General features: G+C 46.1%; 1 protein-coding gene across 1 annotated transcript in view; it reads right to left on the reverse strand.

The window, feature by feature from the left end:
- The window catches only part of LOC102991777 (von Willebrand factor A domain-containing protein 2), a 55,868-nt gene that overhangs the window by 12,761 nt on the left and 24,459 nt on the right, over window positions 1-18,648 (reverse strand). Inside the window, 3 exon segments of the mRNA XM_024128066.1 lie at window positions 1,643-1,772; window positions 1,874-1,876; window positions 12,154-12,349. Coding sequence (XP_023983834.1) covers window positions 1,643-1,772; window positions 1,874-1,876; window positions 12,154-12,349 — 329 coding nt within the window.

Here is an 18,648-nt window from a genome sequence, read left to right on the forward strand (position 1 = left end):
ACTCAAAGGCCAGCAACATGAGGCCGTGTAGAGGCAGGAGCTGGCATAGTTCAACAACCAGAGGGCACTGTTAGTGTCCAGAGGAGAAATGATGTGGGGGATGATGACCGTAGGGCATGAAGAAAGGGTTAAATGATGTTGAGAAACCTGTTTTTAAGAAGACAAGGCGGTCAGTGACACATTTAGAACCCTGCCTATCAAAAATTCATCAAAATAGACCACGGCTTGGCAACACAGCAAAACCTTCAGGTATCTCTAAACCTCCTAATGTAAAGCTCCCCATTCTCCTCTGAAGCCACAGAAACCAGACACTTTGCCCAACACCTAGGACAGCACCTGGCACACAGAGGGGCTTCTCAGTTCCAGACTCACATTAGCATTGAGTGGGCAGCTCTGCTGGGCCGCACCCTTAGCTCTCCCGGCCCCCAAACAGACCTTCTTAAAAGCTCCCTGGGTAATTCAGATGCTCAGCCAGAGTTGAGAACCATCAGAGAAGGGGCTCAATATACGCTAAAAAGGGGAAAGAGTTTGAACGGGCAACAGTCTTTAATCTCACACTGCAGTGGTTCTCAGACTTCGGCGGCATCAGAATCACTGAGGGGCCAGAAAAACCACAGATTGAGGCTCCTTGCCCCAGAGTTTTGGATTCTATGCAGTGGGGCCTGAGTGTGTGCATTTCTAGCAAGCTCCCAGGTGATGCTGATACTGCTGGTCCAAGGAACACACCTGGAGAACCACTGGTCAACAGTGAGCCGGCCTCTTACTAGGAGTGGGGAGGGGTCAGGTAGGCCTGGAAGTCCAACAGGCTTTCTCAGAGGCTTCCTGTGTCTGCAGCTCAGGCCTTCATATCTGAGCCGTGCCCCCTCTTCTGAACATGGCTTCTCGATTTCCCTGCACTAGGGATGCTCAAAGTATGGTCTGTGGGCCAGTGAAGAGCCCCAAACTGTTTCACCCTGATTCAGAATCTGATAAGTATAGACACCAAGCATTTAGAAACGAATCGTACAGCAACTTGACAGTCATTTTATGTCTGTTGGGTCAAATAATAAATATCTGAGTTTCTATTTTGTTTTTATTTCATCTTTCTAGTAACTCATTTTTATTGTATTTTTTTTAAAAAAGTATCAGTTCGTGATGGATTAGGAAAAAAGCAAACAGGACCTTCACCACAGATGGTCTGAGAAGCACTACTCCAGCCAGCCGCCAGAGAAGAAAGCCCCAGAACGGGCCAGTATTTCCACCCATGGGAGATTCTATCCTCAGTGACAAACCTTTGGGCAAATACTATCACTCTAGCTCCTGGATGGAGCCTGACAAAGATTACTGGGGATACAGGGATCTCACCCCCAGATGAGGCCTCCCTGTGCTGACAGCAGGGGAGGGGACCCCACCGGATCTGAGCCTCTCTACCTCATGCGACAAGTTCGAAATTCCCAGCCTTAGAACCCCACAGGGCCTGACACAGGGCGGAAGAACAGAGTAGAGTGCCCCAGGGCCGAGGCTGCTGGGCTCCATTCCTCTTCCCTCCCTCTCAGGGGGACCTCCCGAGTCCTGACCTCCGGCCTTGGGGAACCCTCCTCACCCGCATCCCACTTCCATACAGGCAAGACCACTCCTTTCCACACGGAAAGGCCTTACTCACCCGGAGAGGCAATGGTGCACGTGGCAGAGCCGCTGAGGGTGCTGGAGAGGCCGTGGGCGGCATCCTCCACCTGCTCGGCCATCAGCACGTGCTGCTCCCTTGGCTCGCTGGACGGCATGCGCAGCTCCTCCTACCTGTACCCTGAGCCCCCAGCCGAGAAGTTACAATGGCTCATCGCCCCGCACTCACCCGTCTCCTAGACACTGGGCTCCTTGTGGACAGCCCCGCCACCCACTGATGCAGGAGCCACAGAGCTGCAACCTCATCCACCTAGGATGCAGGTAAGGTCTAGAAGTGAAGCACAGAAGGACCTCGAGGAGGCTCAGCCATGGGTCATAACGTGCACATGCTCCAGTCCACGAACTTCCTCAGAGGAGAGCCTCACACCCAAACCGTCGGCTCTTATTTGAGACAGAGTCCTAACAGATTTAGTCGTCTGGTTTTGCAACCCATAGCTGATGAGAAAAATTTAACCAGAGGGCTTCCTTGGGGGCACAGTGGTTAAGAATCCGCCTGCCAATGCAGGGGACATGGGTTTGAGCCCCGGTCCGGGAAGATCCCACATGCCGTGGAGCAACTAAGCCCATGCGCCACAACTACTGAGCCCGAGTGCCACAACTACTGAAGCCCGAGCGCCTAGAGCCCGTGCTCTGCAACAAGAGAAGCCACCCAATGGGAAGCCCGCGCACCGCAACGAAGAGTAGCCCCTGCTCGCCGCAACTAGAGAAAAGCTCGCAAGCAGCAACGAAGACCCAATGCAGCCAAAAATGAAAAAAAAAAATTTTTAACTAGAAAGGAAATGAAGGAAAGTGGTTCTAGGTGACAGCAAGAGAAGAACAAACAGGGACAGCTAGTAACAGAAAAAAAAATCCTGAAGAATTATAAATAGTGGCAATAAGTACTCAAAGGCCAGCAACATGAGGCCGTGTAGAGGCAGGAGCTGGCATAGTTCAACAACCAGAGGGCACTGTTAGTGTCCAGAAGAGAAATGATGTGGGGGATGATGACCGTAGGGCATGAAGAAAGGGTTAAATGATGTTGAGAAACCTGTTTTTAAGAAGACAAGGCGGTCAGTGACACATTTAGAACCCTGCCTATCAAAAATTCATCAAAATAGACCACGGCTTGGCAACACAGCAAAACCTTCAGGTATCTCTAAACCTCCTAATGTAAAGCTCCCCATTCTCCTCTGAAGCCACAGAAACCAGACACTTTGCCCAGCACCTAGGACAGCGCCTGGCACACAGAGGGGCTTCTCAGTTCCAGACTCACATTAGCATTGAGTGGGCAGCTCTGCCGGGCCGCACCCTTAGCTCTCCGACCCCCAAACAGACCTTCTTAAAAGCTCCCTGGGTAATTCAGATGCTCAGCCAGAGTTGAGAACCATCAGAGAAGGGGCTCAATATACGCTAAAAAGGGGAAAGAGTTTGAACGGGCAACAGTCTTTAATCTCACACTGCAGTGGTTCTCAGACTTTGGCGGCATCAGAATCGCTGAGGGGCCAGAAAAAGCACAGATTGAGGCTCCTTGCCCCAGAGTTTTGGATTCAATGCAGTGGGGCTTGAATGTGCGCATTTCTAGCAAGCTCCCAGTTGATGCTGATACTGCTGGTCCAAGGAACACGCTTGGAGAACCACTGGTCAACAGTGAGCTGGCCTCTTACTAGGAGTGGGGAGGGGTCAGGTAGGCCTGGAAGTCCAACAGGCTTTCTCAGAGGCTTCCTGTGTCTGCAGCTCAGGCCTTCATATCTGAGCCGTACCCCCTCTTCTGAACAATGGCTTCTCGATTTCCCTGCACTAGGGATGCTCAAAGTATGGTCTGTGGGCCAGTGAAGAGCCCCAAACTGTTTCACCCTGATTCAGAATCTGATAAGTATAGACACCAAGCATTTAGAAACGAATCGTACAGCAACTTGACAGTCATTTTATGTCTGTTGGGTCAAATAATAAATATCTGAGTTTCTATTTTGTTTTTATTTCATCTTTCTAGTAACTCATTTTTATTGTATTTTTTTTAAAAAAGTATCAGTTCGTGATGGATTAGGAAAAAAGCAAACAGGACCTTCACCACAGATGGTCTGAGAAGCACTACTCCAGCCAGCCGCCAGAGAAGAAAGCCCCAGAACGGGCCAGTATTTCCACCCATGGGAGATTCTATCCTCAGTGACAAACCTTTGGGCAAATACTACGTGCAAGGCACTCTATTCGGCCCTATGAGGGGATGAGGGTAGGCAGGGAGCCATGAAGCAACGCCCACTCTCCTCTCTCAAGGGCTTTATACTCCTTATATCTGAGGACACAGAAAGAGCCAGCCATAAGGCAGCTTGTGTTTAATACCAACTTATTGGCAATGGTGGTAGCTGTCATCATTGTCACCAGGACACAGCACAATCAGGGCAGCCCCATGGTACCTGCAACCTCAGTCCCCTTCTATCTTCTTCCTCTTTCTGCACTTGCTGGTCCACTTGGCACTCAGCTCCAGGTGATCTTATTTAGGCTTTAAATACCATCCTCAGTTTCAATCTCGATGCCTGTCCTTTCTCCTATGCTCCGGACTCTCATATCCAACTCTCTACTCAGCTTCTCTACTTAGATGGCTAATACACATCTCAAACTTGACCTGTCTGAAACAGAATTCAATTTCCTTTGTTCCTTTCCCAGTCTTTCTCTTTTCAGTAAATAGCACCACCATTCACACTGGAGCTCAGGCCAAAATCTTTGATTCTTCTCTCACACACCCACGTCCAATACACCAGTCACTCAATTGCTCTGCCTTCCAAACACATCCTAAATCCAGCCACTCCTCAGCAGGGTCACAGCTGCTTCCCTGCTGCAAACCATCATTATCTTGCATGTAGCTGCTCCAAAGGCCTCCTAACTAGATGCCCCACTGCCCCTATTATTGCTTCTCCCTCTGCCTCACCCACCAGGCTATTCTCTACCTTGCAGTCAGTGTGATTTTCTAAAAATGAAGCTCGCAAGCAGCAACGAAGACCCAATGCAGCCAAAAATGAAAAAAAAAAATTTTTAACTAGAAAGGAAATGAAGGAAAGTGGTTCTAGGTGACAGCAAGAGAAGAACAAACAGGGACAGCTAGTAACAGAAAAAAAAATCCTGAAGAATTATAAATAGTGGCAATAAGTACTCAAAGGCCAGCAACATGAGGCCGTGTAGAGGCAGGAGCTGGCATAGTTCAACAACCAGAGGGCACTGTTAGTGTCCAGAAGAGAAATGATGTGGGGGATGATGACCGTAGGGCATGAAGAAAGGGTTAAATGATGTTGAGAAACCTGTTTTTAAGAAGACAAGGCGGTCAGTGACACATTTAGAACCCTGCCTATCAAAAATTCATCAAAATAGACCACGGCTTGGCAATACAGCAAAACCTTCAGGTATCTCTAAACCTCCTAATGTAAAGCTCCCCATTCTCCTCTGAAGCCACAGAAACCAGACACTTTGCCCAACACCTAGGACAGCACCTGGCACACAGAGGGGCTTCTCAGTTCCAGACTCACATTAGCATTGAGTGGGCAGCTCTGCCGGGCCGCACCCTTAGCTCTCCGACCCCCAAACAGACCTTCTTAAAAGCTCCCTGGGTAATTCAGATGCTCAGCCAGAGTTGAGAACCATCAGAGAAGGGGCTCAATATACACTAAAAAGGGGAAAGAGTTTGAACAGGCAACAGTCTTTAATCTCACACTGCAGTGGTTCTCAGACTTTGGCGGCATCAGAATCGCTGAGGGGCCAGAAAAAGCACAGATTGAGGCTCCTTGCCCCAGAGTTTTGGATTCAATGCAGTGGGGCTTGAATGTGCGCATTTCTAGCAAGCTCCCAGTTGATGCTGATACTGCTGGTCCAAGGAACACGCTTGGAGAACCACTGGTCAACAGTGAGCTGGCCTCTTACTAGGAGTGGGGAGGGGTCAGGTAGGCCTGGAAGTCCAACAGGCTTTCTCAGAGGCTTCCTGTGTCTGCAGCTCAGGCCTTCATATCTGAGCCGTGCCCCCTCTTCTGAACAATGGCTTCTCGATTTCCCTGCACTAGGGATGCTCAAAGTATGGTCTGTGGGCCAGTGAAGAGCCCCAAACTGTTTCACCCTGATTCAGAATCCGGTAAGTATAGACACCAAACATTTAGAAACTAATCGTACAGCAACTTGACAGTCATTTTATGTCTGTTGGGTCAAATAATAAATATCTGAGTTTCTATTTTGTTTTTATTTCATCTTTCTAGTAACTCCTTTTTATTGTATTTTTTTTAAAAAAGTATGCCGGGCCGCACCCTTAGCTCTCCGACCCCCAAACAGACCTTCTTAAAAGCTCCCTGGGTAATTCAGATGCTCAGCCAGAGTTGAGAACCATCAGAGAAGGGGCTCAATATACACTAAAAAGGGGAAAGAGTTTGAACAGGCAACAGTCTTTAATCTCACACTGCAGTGGTTCTCAGACTTTGGCGGCATCAGAATCGCTGAGGGGCCAGAAAAAGCACAGATTGAGGCTCCTTGCCCCAGAGTTTTGGATTCAATGCAGTGGGGCTTGAATGTGCGCATTTCTAGCAAGCTCCCAGTTGATGCTGATACTGCTGGTCCAAGGAACACGCTTGGAGAACCACTGGTCAACAGTGAGCTGGCCTCTTACTAGGAGTGGGGAGGGGTCAGGTAGGCCTGGAAGTCCAACAGGCTTTCTCAGAGGCTTCCTGTGTCTGCAGCTCAGGCCTTCATATCTGAGCCGTACCCCCTCTTCTGAACAATGGCTTCTCGATTTCCCTGCACTAGGGATGCTCAAAGTATGGTCTGTGGGCCAGTGAAGAGCCCCAAACTGTTTCACCCTGATTCAGAATCTGATAAGTATAGACACCAAGCATTTAGAAACGAATCGTACAGCAACTTGACAGTCATTTTATGTCTGTTGGGTCAAATAATAAATATCTGAGTTTCTATTTTGTTTTTATTTCATCTTTCTAGTAACTCATTTTTATTGTATTTTTTTTAAAAAAGTATCAGTTCATGATGGATTAGAAAAAAAAACAAACTGGACCTTCACCACAGATGGTCTGAGAAGTGCTACTCCAGCCAGCAGCCGAAGAAGAAAGCCCCAGAACGGGCCAGTATTTCCACCCATGGGTGATTCTATCCTCAGTGACAAACCTTTGGGCAAATACTACGTGCAAGGCACTCTATTCGGCCCTATGCGGGGCTGAGGGTGGGCTGGGCGCCAGGAAGTAACGCCCACTCTCCTCTCTCAAGGGGTTTATACTCCTTATATCTGAGGACACAGAAAGAGCCAGCCATAAGGCAGCTTGTGTTTAATACCAACTTATTGGCAATGGTGGTAGCTGTCATCATTGTCACCAGGACACAGCACAATCAGGGCAGCCCCATGGTACCTGCAACCTCAGTCCCCTTCTATCTTCTTCCTCTTTCTGCACTTGCTGGTCCACTTGGCACTCAGCTCCAGGTGATCTTATTTAGGCTTTAAATACCATCCTCAATTTCAATCTCGATGCCTGTCCTTTCTCCTATGCTCCGGACTCTCATATCCAACTCTCTACTCAGCTTCTCTACTTAGATGGCTAATACACATCTCAAACTTGACCTGTCTGAAACAGAATTCAATTTCCTTTGTTCCTTTCCCAGTCTTTCTCTTTTCAGTAAATAGCACCACCATTCACACTGGAGCTCAGGCCAAAATCTTTGATTCTTCTCTCACACACCCACGTCCAATACACCAGTCACTCAATTGCTCTGCCTTCCAAACACATCCTAAATCCAGCCACTCCTCAGCAGGGTCACAGCTGCTTCCCTGCTGCAAACCATCATTATCTTGCATGTAGCTGCTCCAAAGGCCTCCTAACTAGATGCCCCACTGCCCCTATTATTGCTTCTCCCTCTGCCTCACCCACCAGGCTATTCTCTACCTTGCAGTCAGTGTGATTTTCTAAAAATGTAAGCCAATTCATGTAATTTTCCTGCTCAAATCCCCCACCCCAAAGACTTCCCAGACTACTCATTACAAACTTTAGTCTCTACAATAACCCACAAAAGCTCTAGACCTAACTCCTGCCCACCTCTTCTACCTTATTTCTTATAATTCACCCCTTGCTTGCTGGGCTCCAGCCACTCCTGGCTGTCTCACTGTTTCTATCACACACCGAGCTAGCTACTGCCTCAGGGCCTTTGCACTTTCCATCTGCCTGCCTTGCCTGCTCTTTTCCCTGTTATTTGGACGGCTTGTTCCTCACTCAAGTTTCTGCTCAAAAACCAACTCTTCAAAGGAGCCTTGCCAGACCCCCTATCTAAAATAGCTGTCCTCTCTATTCCCATCACTCTGTAACCTCTTCCCTACTTTATTTTTCTCCTTTGAATTTTATTTCCACCTGAAACTGTTACTTATTTATTCACTCACTTTTTTTTTTTTAAATCTAGTTCCTTTCCTAGAACAGAAGCTCCATCAGGGCAGGGACTTTGTATTGTTGTCTGTGCATCCTGAGAACCTAGAATAGTGTCTGGCACGAGGAAGACAACCTATTTTTATTGATTGAGAGAATAAATAATGTACAGTTGGTCCTCTATATCTGTGGGTTCCACATCCATGGATATGGGTGGCCAACTAAGGGACTTACGCATCCATGGGTTTTGGTACCCACAGGGGTCCTAGAACCAACCCCCTGCAGATACCAAGGAACAACTATACTAAAATTAATAAAGAGATTTCTATGTATAGGCACAGTGCCCAGACCAGAGTCATTTCACCTGATACCCACAAATGACAACAGCCCCATTGAGGTCACCTCCATTTTCAGGGTTGAGAGCGAGCCATGAAGTAACGCCCACTCTCCTCTCTCAAGGGGTTTATACTCCTTATATCTGAGGACACAGAAAGAGCCAGCCATAAGGCAGCTTGTGTTTAATACCAACTTATTGGCAATGGTGGTAGCTGTCATCATTGTCACCAGGACACAGCACAATCAGGGCAGCCCCATGGTACCTGCAACCTCAGTCCCCTTCTATCTTCTTCCTCTTTCTGCACTTGCTGGTCCACTTGGCACTCAGCTCCAGGTGATCTTATTTAGGCTTTAAATACCATCCTCAGTTTCAATCTCGATGCCTGTCCTTTCTCCTATGCTCCGGACTCTCATATCCAACTCTCTACTCAGCTTCTCTACTTAGATGGCTAATACACATCTCAAACTTGACCTGTCTGAAACAGAATTCAATTTCCTTTGTTCCTTTCCCAGTCTTTCTCTTTTCAGTAAATAGCACCACCATTCACACTGGAGCTCAGGCCAAAATCTTTGATTCTTCTCTCACACACCCACGTCCAATACACCAGTCACTCAATTGCTCTGCCTTCCAAACACATCCTAAATCCAGCCACTCCTCAGCGGGGTCACAGCTGCTTCCCTACTGCAAACCATCATTATCTTGCATGTAGCTGCTCCAAAGCCCTCCTAACTAGATGCTCCACTGCCCCTATTATTGCTTCCCCCTCTGCCTCACCCACCAGGCTATTCTCTACCTTGCAGTCAGTGTGATTTTCTAAAAATGTAAGCCAATTCATGTAATTTTCCTGCTCAAATCCCCCACCCCAAAGAATTCCCAGACTACTCATTACAAACTTTAGTCTCTACAATAACCCACAAAAGCTCTAGACCTAACTCCTGCCCACCTCTTCTACCTTATTTCTTATAATTCACCCCTTGCTTGCTGGGCTCCAGCCACTCCTGGCTGTCTCACTGTTTCTATCACACACCGAACTAGCTACTGCCTCAGGGCCTTTGCACTTTCCATCTGCCTGCCTTGCCTGCTCTTTTCCCTGTTATTTGGACGGCTTGTTCCTCACTCAAGTTTCTGCTCAAAAACCAACTCTTCAAAGGAGCCTTGCCAGACCCCCTATCTAAAATAGCTGTCCTCTCTATTCCCATCACTCTGTAACCTCTTCCCTACTTTATTTTTCTCCTTTGAATTTTATTTCCACCTGAAACTGTTACTTATTTATTCACTCACTTTTTTTTTTTTAAATCTAGTTCCTTTCCTAGAACAGAAGCTCCATCAGGGCAGGGACTTTGTATTGTTGTCTGTGCATCCTGAGAACCTAGAATAGTGTCTGGCACGAGGAAAACAACCTATATTTATTGACTGAGAGAATAAATAATGTACAGCTGGTCCTCTATATCTGTGGGTTCCACATCCATGGATATGGGTGGCCAACTAAGGGACTTACGCATCCATGGGTTTTGGTACCCACAGGGGTCCTAGAACCAACCCCCTGCAGATACCAAGGAACAACTATACTAAAATTAATAAAGAGATTTCTATGTATAGGCACAGTGCCCAGACCAGAGTCATTTCACCTGATACCCACAAATGACAACAGCCCCATTGAGGTCACCTCCATTTTCAGGGTTGAGAGCATTGAGGAACTGTGCTCCCCTCTCCTCTAGGAAGGCATATTCCTGCATCTGGCTCCTGACTCCTGTTTACCCCGAGGGACCCCTGACCCCGCCCTGTGCAGTTGGATGAGTCCATGAATTTCCATTTCTGCCCAGATAAATTGGAGTCAAGTTTCTGACACTTGAAATCAAGCGTTCAGACTAAATTAAAGACGATGCAAACTCTCAGACTTCCAAAGACTTGGCAGTCCCCTTGTGCCAGCAACAAATACAGCAAAGTGAGGAAAAAACGGATCCAGGAAGGATCAGGATGGTTTTCCCAGCTCCCCTCTCTTCCCATGTCTTCTTCCTCTTTCTGCACTTGCTGGTCCACTTGGCACTCAGCTCCAGGTGATCTTATTTAGGCTTTAAATACCATCCTCAGTTTCAATCTCGATGCCTGTCCTTTCTCCTATGCTCCGGACTCTCATATCCAACTCTCTACTCAGCTTCTCTACTTAGATGGCTAATACACATCTCAAACTTGACCTGTCTGAAACAGAATTCAATTTCCTTTGTTCCTTTCCCAGTCTTTCTCTTTTCAGTAAATAGCACCACCATTCACACTGGAGCTCAGGCCAAAATCTTTGATTCTTCTCTCACACACCCACGTCCAATACACCAGTCACTCAATTGCTCTGCCTTCCAAACACATCCTAAATCCAGCCACTCCTCAGCGGGGTCACAGCTGCTTCCCTACTGCAAACCATCATTATCTTGCATGTAGCTGCTCCAAAGCCCTCCTAACTAGATGCTCCACTGCCCCTATTATTGCTTCCCCCTCTGCCTCACCCACCAGGCTATTCTCTACCTTGCAGTCAGTGTGATTTTCTAAAAATGTAAGCCAATTCATGTAATTTTCCTGCTCAAATCCCCCACCCCAAAGAATTCCCAGACTACTCATTACAAACTTTAGTCTCTACAATAACCCACAAAAGCTCTAGACCTAACTCCTGCCCACCTCTTCTACCTTATTTCTTATAATTCACCCCTTGCTTGCTGGGCTCCAGCCACTCCTGGCTGTCTCACTGTTTCTATCACACACCGAACTAGCTACTGCCTCAGGGCCTTTGCACTTTCCATCTGCCTGCCTTGCCTGCTCTTTTCCCTGTTATTTGGACGGCTTGTTCCTCACTCAAGTTTCTGCTCAAAAACCAACTCTTCAAAGGAGCCTTGCCAGACCCCCTATCTAAAATAGCTGTCCTCTCTATTCCCATCACTCTGTAACCTCTTCCCTACTTTATTTTTCTCCTTTGAATTTTATTTCCACCTGAAACTGTTACTTATTTATTCACTCACTTTTTTTTTTTTAAATCTAGTTCCTTTCCTAGAACAGAAGCTCCATCAGGGCAGGGACTTTGTATTGTTGTCTGTGCATCCTGAGAACCTAGAATAGTGTCTGGCACGAGGAAAACAACCTATATTTATTGACTGAGAGAATAAATAATGTACAGCTGGTCCTCTATATCTGTGGGTTCCACATCCATGGATATGGGTGGCCAACTAAGGGACTTACGCATCCATGGGTTTTGGTACCCACAGGGGTCCTAGAACCAACCCCCTGCAGATACCAAGGAACAACTATAATAAAATTAATAAAGAGATTTCTATGTATAGGGCACAGTGCCCAGACCAGAGTCATTTCACTTGACACCCACAAATGACAACAGCCCCATTGAGGTCACCTCCATTTTCAGGGTTGAGAGCATTGAGGAACTTTGCCCCCCTCTCCTCTAGGAAGGCATATTCCTGCATCTGGCTCCTGACTCCTGTTTACCCCGAGGGACCCCTGACCCACCCTGTGCAGTTGGATGAGTCCATGAATTTCCATTTCTGCCCAGATAAATTGGAGTCAAGTTTCTGACACTTGAAATCAAGCGTTCAGACTAAATTAAAGACGATGCAAACTCTCAGACTTCCAAAGACTTGGCAGTCCCCTTGTGCCAGCAACAAATACAGCAAAGTGAGGAAAAAACGGATCCAGGAAGGATCAGGATGGTTTTCCCAGCTCCCCTCTCTTCCCATGGCTGTGACGTCCCCAGGCTGACCCAGAGGGTTGACCCCGCATGACCAAATCTCTTACCCTGGGAAGCAGATCCCCACAGCAAACACAGGTGATGCCCCTTTGCTTCAGCTGCTTGGCTGGCAGGGCCACATGCCCTTGGGACCTCCCGTCGGTGACAATGATGAGGACCTGGGGCACAGAGGCATTTCTGCCCCCAGGGAATCCTTTATGCAGAAGGTATTTCAGAGCAAGGCCCGTCTCTGTACGTCCTCCTCTGAGCTCACCCAGAAGGAAAAAAACAAAGAAGCAAGAGTCAGTGGTCCAGAGGTGAAGTTGGAATGAGAGCCTGAAACGATGGCCACCTTCTTCCAGCAGAGGCTCAAAGGGACAATTCCAGCATGAGATACGCACTCTCTCACCATCTAAACCACAAGAATGATGAAGAGAAATGAACTTTTCCCCTGGACTTAACACTCCCCCTACACATCTCTGTTATGTAACAATGACATTCTTTGTGTACGTGTTTGCTGTCTGTCCCCATGGTGTCTCCGGGGCACAATTCTCCTCATTTGTCTAACACCCACCTCCCATCTCCCCATCCCCATACCATTTCCTTCTTGTTACAGCTCAACATCTCCTTGGGGTGGGAAAGCAGATAAATGAGCTTAATAAGAATTTATGAGCGTGAAGGACGGGGCTTTGATGCAAGGGTCTGATGAGGCCTCTCATCAGAGGCTTTGATGCAAGGGTCCATGATCAGGCCTCTCTGTCCCACTTCCAAGTTCAGGGTTGGGCGCTGGAAGGCTGAACTGTCTGACTGCTTTCAGATCAGGGCAGGTTACGGTGGTCCCATCTCATCAGGATGCTAAGGTTCTCTAATCCTCACAGCCTAGTTATAGGGACTGTCGACTGAGCTTGGAATCCCAGCGCAGAATCCCTACTAAAGCTCGCCATAGGAGGCTCGTGCAAACGTCCTCAGAGGGTGGACTGCCAGCTCTGTCAACTGGGAAGAAAATAATGACTCACTACAATAGATTTTGGGCAAAACCTTTCAGTGGATGGTAATAGATGAGGAATCCCCTGCTCAGAGACCAGTAATACTAACTTAATATTTACTGTGCACTTACCACATGCCAGGCACCACTGTGCTAGGAGTGTGTGTGTGTGTGTGTGTGTGTGTGTGTGTGTGTGTGTGTGTGTGTGTGTGTGTGTGTGTGTGTGTGTGTGTGTGTAAAGGTGCTTGGCTCATATAATTCTCACCACAGCTCTGAGACAGGGGAGTTCAGAGAAGAGAAGGGCCTTAGCTAAGGTGACACAGCTCATGGGTGGTGGAGGTAGGACTTGAACCCTCCACTCCCAGAGCCCAAGTTCTTAACCATCAGGCTACACAGCCTGCCTCTCCCCAACTAGTGGAGGTCAGAACTGCAGTTGAAACCCAGTCCAGCTAATTCCAAAGCCAATGGTCATTCCTCTGCAGACTTGGGCCTAATGGGCATGGAAAATGGGCACCCATTCATTTATGTACTGTCTAAGCAGAGACCACGCGGCCGGCAAAGCTTTAAAATATTTACTCTGTGGCTCTTTGCTGAAAAGGTTTGCTGACCCCTACTCTATACTGTTCTAAATGGTTTCAAAACACTTTTCACCAAAAGCCAGGAGCTCCCTGTACCTTCCCCCTGGCAGGGTTCCCCACAAGCCTCTGGCTGTGGCCCTGCATCCTTAGCTTCTCAGCCAGACTTCGCTTTCTCTCCTCAAAACACCCCCGCACCCCTCGCCCATCTAATCATCACTTCTTTCCATATGGAGTCAAAGCTTCAGGACCAGGAACAAAAGCACTTGTTCTCCACAACTCTGTTCTTGTTTCTCATACAGGTCTACCCTCGGCCCCTCCAGAGCTAACCTTTGTTTCCCCTTTTCAATCCAGATTTTCTGAGTGGGTCTGGGCCCCCCTCTTCAAAGCTACCAGCCTGTGGCTAGAGAGAAATTAAATTTCAAGGCCATGAGGGCCCAGACTACAACTCCACAGACCTCTGGGGTGTCCACTTCCACATCGCCTAGCGCACAAATGCCCGTGCCGGCCACCCTCTCCACCTCTGCACCTGACCTGCTGGCTTCTGACCCACCGAGCGCAGGTGAGATTCCTAACAGCATCTGAACCCCGGGAAATGAGAAGAAACCCTGCTACCTCCACTTTTCTTATTCCGTGGAGTGTTTCTCACAGAGTCTGTTCTGAGCTCAGCGTCTGGCTCCAGACAGGAAGGTCTGAGGCCAGAATCTAAGGTTTTTCTAATTTCTCTCCAACAGGACTAAACTAGGTAGAAAGTGAAGGTTCACAGATGGACTGCTGTTTATGATAGAAACGCGTGGACTGATTAAAGAACAAGGGCGCAGATACTAGTCCCGTGAGATACTGGCCAGCTAAACTTGGCAACGTTACTTGGCCTGAGACTCCTGTTAAACCTGCTAAAGTAGAAAAAGTAACAGTATTGCTTGAGGATTAAAAGCTGTATCCAGTGCCTGCTAGTACCTAGTAAGCACTCCATCAGTGGTCATTATAATGAACTACCTAGCAGCCTCTTCTAAGAAGTTTACCTTTTGAGTTAGTCTCAAATTCTAGTCAGCATGAAAGTCCCTTGGGAGATTTACTAATGTGGATTTTCAGATTCCATCCTCCCAGAGTCCAAATTGGTGGGTGTGTGACCAGGCCTGAGAATCTATCAATACATTTTAGACCCGCCTCCCCTTTCCCATCCCCAGTGATTCTGATGCAGGTGGTGCATGGAATAGACTTTGAAAAATAATTCATACGAACACTCACTGTAGGTACAGGGATGTTGATTACAGGAGTTTTTGTTGTTGGTTTCAGCAACGGACAAAAATCCTGGAATCCAGCTAAATGTGTCCTTTTAGGGGTCTGATTTACTATATTGTAAGAGCTCAATTCATTGATTACATAACCATTAAAAAGGATCAACATGAAAAATAATGCAGCTTTATGCAAAAATACACACCAAATAATATTAAGTAAAAAAAAAAAAAAAGCGCAAAGTGCTTTGTAATTTTAACTGTTCTAAAAACTATGTTTAAATGTTAATGCAGCTTGAAAGAGGCCAGAGCTGGCTATAAAAGGCTTTGTGCTAAAGAAAGGGGTGATTGCTATTTCTGCAGAGCTACTCAAACACGGTACAACTTTGATAAAGCTACAGATGGGGTCCAAAAAAAAAAATTCAATCACAGAAAACTCAGAGTCATGTTATGTGAAATTAATCAGATGATGGAACAGACGTGCACAGCCCTCTGGCCAGACTTCTAGGCATTTGGAAGCCAACTACTGGCCGTGTTTTATCTGATTTTAGGTTATCATGGGGTACAACACTGTAAGGTTTGATTGTAGTATTTTTTAAACTTATTACAAAGGAGCAATAAGGTGACTGTCACAGTGTCTTCTTAGTCATTTCAAAACATGCTTTTAGGGGACTGCATTGATCTGGAAAGGCAAGTGTTCTGGGTTTTGGGGAGAGCTGTGCTCGTCAGTCGAGAATTCAAAACTCCACTGAAGAAAAAGGGTAAGGAGCCCTGGGCAGGTTATCACTCCCATTCGGCCAACATTTCTCTGTTCTGATTAGTAAGAGTATCTTAATGTTCAATGTCCTCAATGACCCTGCAACCGTGGCCAAAAAACCAGTAACTGCCTCCTTTTCTTGTTTGTTGTCTTACAGCCATCCTGGGATACACAAATGCTAACCATTCTCATCCCCAAAAGAAGAGCTGACCTTGTTCAGACACGTAAAGAGGCATCTTTCTCCACCCCGCAGTGTCCTCATCTGGTGCATCCTCAATGCATCTCCGCATGTCATGGGTTATGAGTAACAGCCCTTAGTTACCACTTTCAACACAGCTGACAAGAGGCTCAGCTAATCACTTAGGGGGCAGGGGTGGAGGGGGAGGTCGGGGAGAGGTGGGGAAGGACAGTTCCATGGGGCCTATTGGACGAGCAGTGTGACCCTGTGGTCCCGGCCAAGTCACCTGCTCTTCTCAGCCTCAGTGTCCTCTTCCATGAAATAAGGGGTTGGAAGAGGTACTGGGTGATCTCTGTAAAGTACCTTTTGGTACCAAGTCACTTAAATTGGCTTAGTTTTTCACAAGAGAGCAGGGCTGAGTCATTTGAGTCAGTCCCCCAAACGTTTTTGACTTTCAGTCCTAAATTTAAAACATTAGGTTACTTTTTCTTCTGCAAATGTTTGTGTGTATATAATGGGTACAAAAGTTTTTTTAACAATAGAATATTATATCAATAGTGATATAACTCACATACCACCGAATTCACCATTTTAAAGTATAAATGTGGTTTTTAGTATAATTCAGAGTTGTACAACCATCACCACTACCTAAGTCCAAACTATTTTCATCACCCCAAAAAGAAGCCTTATACCTATTAGCAGTCATATCCTGCCTCCCCGCATCCCCTGGAAATGACTAATCTACTTTCTGTCTCCACAGATTTGCCCATTTTAGACTATTTCATATAAATGAAATCATACAATACGTGACCTTTTATGTCTGGCTTGTTTCACTTAGCATTTTAGTTAAGCATCTTGCCTCTTGGCCATTTTGATGTCTTCTTTGGAAAAATGTCTATTTAGTTCTTCTGCCCATTTTTAACCAGATTGTTGGGTTTTTTGTTATTGCTTGTATGAGTTCTTTATATATTTTGGATAATAACACCTTACCTGATATATGGTTTGCAAAATTTTTCTCCATTTCTGTAGGCTGCCTTTTCATTTTGTTGTTTCTTTTGCTGTGCATAAGCTTTTGAGTTTTATGTAGTCCTATCTGTTCATTTTTGCTTTTATGAATAAATTACATTTTGCGTACCCATTCATCCATTGGATTTTTGGCTATCATAAATATTACTGCTGGTTCTGAGCCCCATGTCAGGCTCCCCAGCCTGCAGGTCTGGCATCAGGAGGAGGAGCTCCCAGAGCATCTGGCTTTGAAGGCCAGCAGGGTTTGATCACAGGAGTTCATTTTTGCTTTTATGAATAAATTACATTTTGCGTACCCATTCATCCATTGGATTTTTGGCTATCATAAATATTACTGCTGTGAACATCACTGTACATGTTTTTGTGCAGGCATATGTCTTTGATTCTCTGGTATCAGAGGTGGGGGTAATTACCTTAAACATAAACAGATTAAATGCTCCAAAAAAAGACAGACTGGCTGAAATGGATACAAAAACAAGACCCATGTATATACTGTCTACAACAGACCCACTTAAGATCTAGGGATACATACAGGCTGAAAGTGAGTAAATGGAAAAAGGTATTCCATGCAAATGGAAATCAAAAGACAGCTAGATTAGCAATACTCAGATCAGACAAAACAGACTTTAAAATAAAGACTGTTACAAGAGATAAAGAAGGATACTACACAATGATCAAGGGATCAAATGGGGGGGGGGGCGGGCTTTAACACACCACTTTCATCGATGGACAGATCACCCAGACAGAAAATCAATAAGGAGACACGGGCCTTAAATGACACATTAGACCAGACGGACTTAACTGATATTTATAGAGTATCCTGTCCAAAAGCAGCAGAACACACATTCGTTTCAAGCGCACATGGAACATTCTCCAGGACTGATCACATGCTAGGCTACAAAGCAAACCTTGGTAAATTTAAGAAAACTGAAATCATATCAAGCATCTTTTCTGACCACAATGTGATGAGAATAGAAATAATAAACTACAAGAAAAAAGCTGTAAAAAACACAAACACGGGGCTTCCCTGGTGGCACAGTGGTTGAGAGTCCACCTGCCGATGCAGGGGACACGGGTTTGTGCCCCGGTCCAGGAAGATCCCACGTGCCACGGAGCGGCTAGGCCCGTGAGCCGTGGCCGCTAAGCCTGCACGTCCAGAGCCTGTGCTCCACAATGGGAGAGGCCACAATGGTGAGAGGCCAGCGTACCGCTAAAAAAAAAAAAAAAAACACACAAAAACACAAACACGTGGAGGTTAAACAATATGCTACTAAACAACCAATGGATCACTGAAGAGATCAAAGAGGAAATCCAAAAATACCTAGAGACAAATGAAAATGAAAGTATGACGATCCAAAACCTACGGGATGCAGCAAAAGCAGTTCTAAGAGGGAAGTTTATAGCAATACAATCTTACCTCAGGAAACAAGAAAAATCCCCAATAAATAACCTGACCTTACACCTAAAGCAATTAGAGAAAGAAGAACAAACAAAACCCAAAGTCATTAGAAGGAAAGAAATCATAAAGATTAGAGCAGAAATAAATGAAATTGAGACAAAGAAAGTGATAGAAAAGATCAATGAAACTAAATGCTGGTTCCTTGAAAAGATAAGCAAAATTGATAAACCTTTAGCCAGACTCATCAAGAAAAAAAGGGAGCAGGCTCAAATCAATAAAATTAGAAATGAAGACGTTACAACTGACACCAAAGAAATACAAAGGATCACAAGAGACTACTACAAGCAATTATATGCCAATAAAATGGACAACCTAGAAGAAATGGACAAATTTTTAGAAAGATACAAT

This window comes from Physeter macrocephalus, chromosome 21 (assembly GCF_002837175.3).
Source record: "Physeter macrocephalus isolate SW-GA chromosome 21, ASM283717v5, whole genome shotgun sequence".
Taxonomy (NCBI): domain Eukaryota; kingdom Metazoa; phylum Chordata; class Mammalia; order Artiodactyla; family Physeteridae; genus Physeter; species Physeter macrocephalus.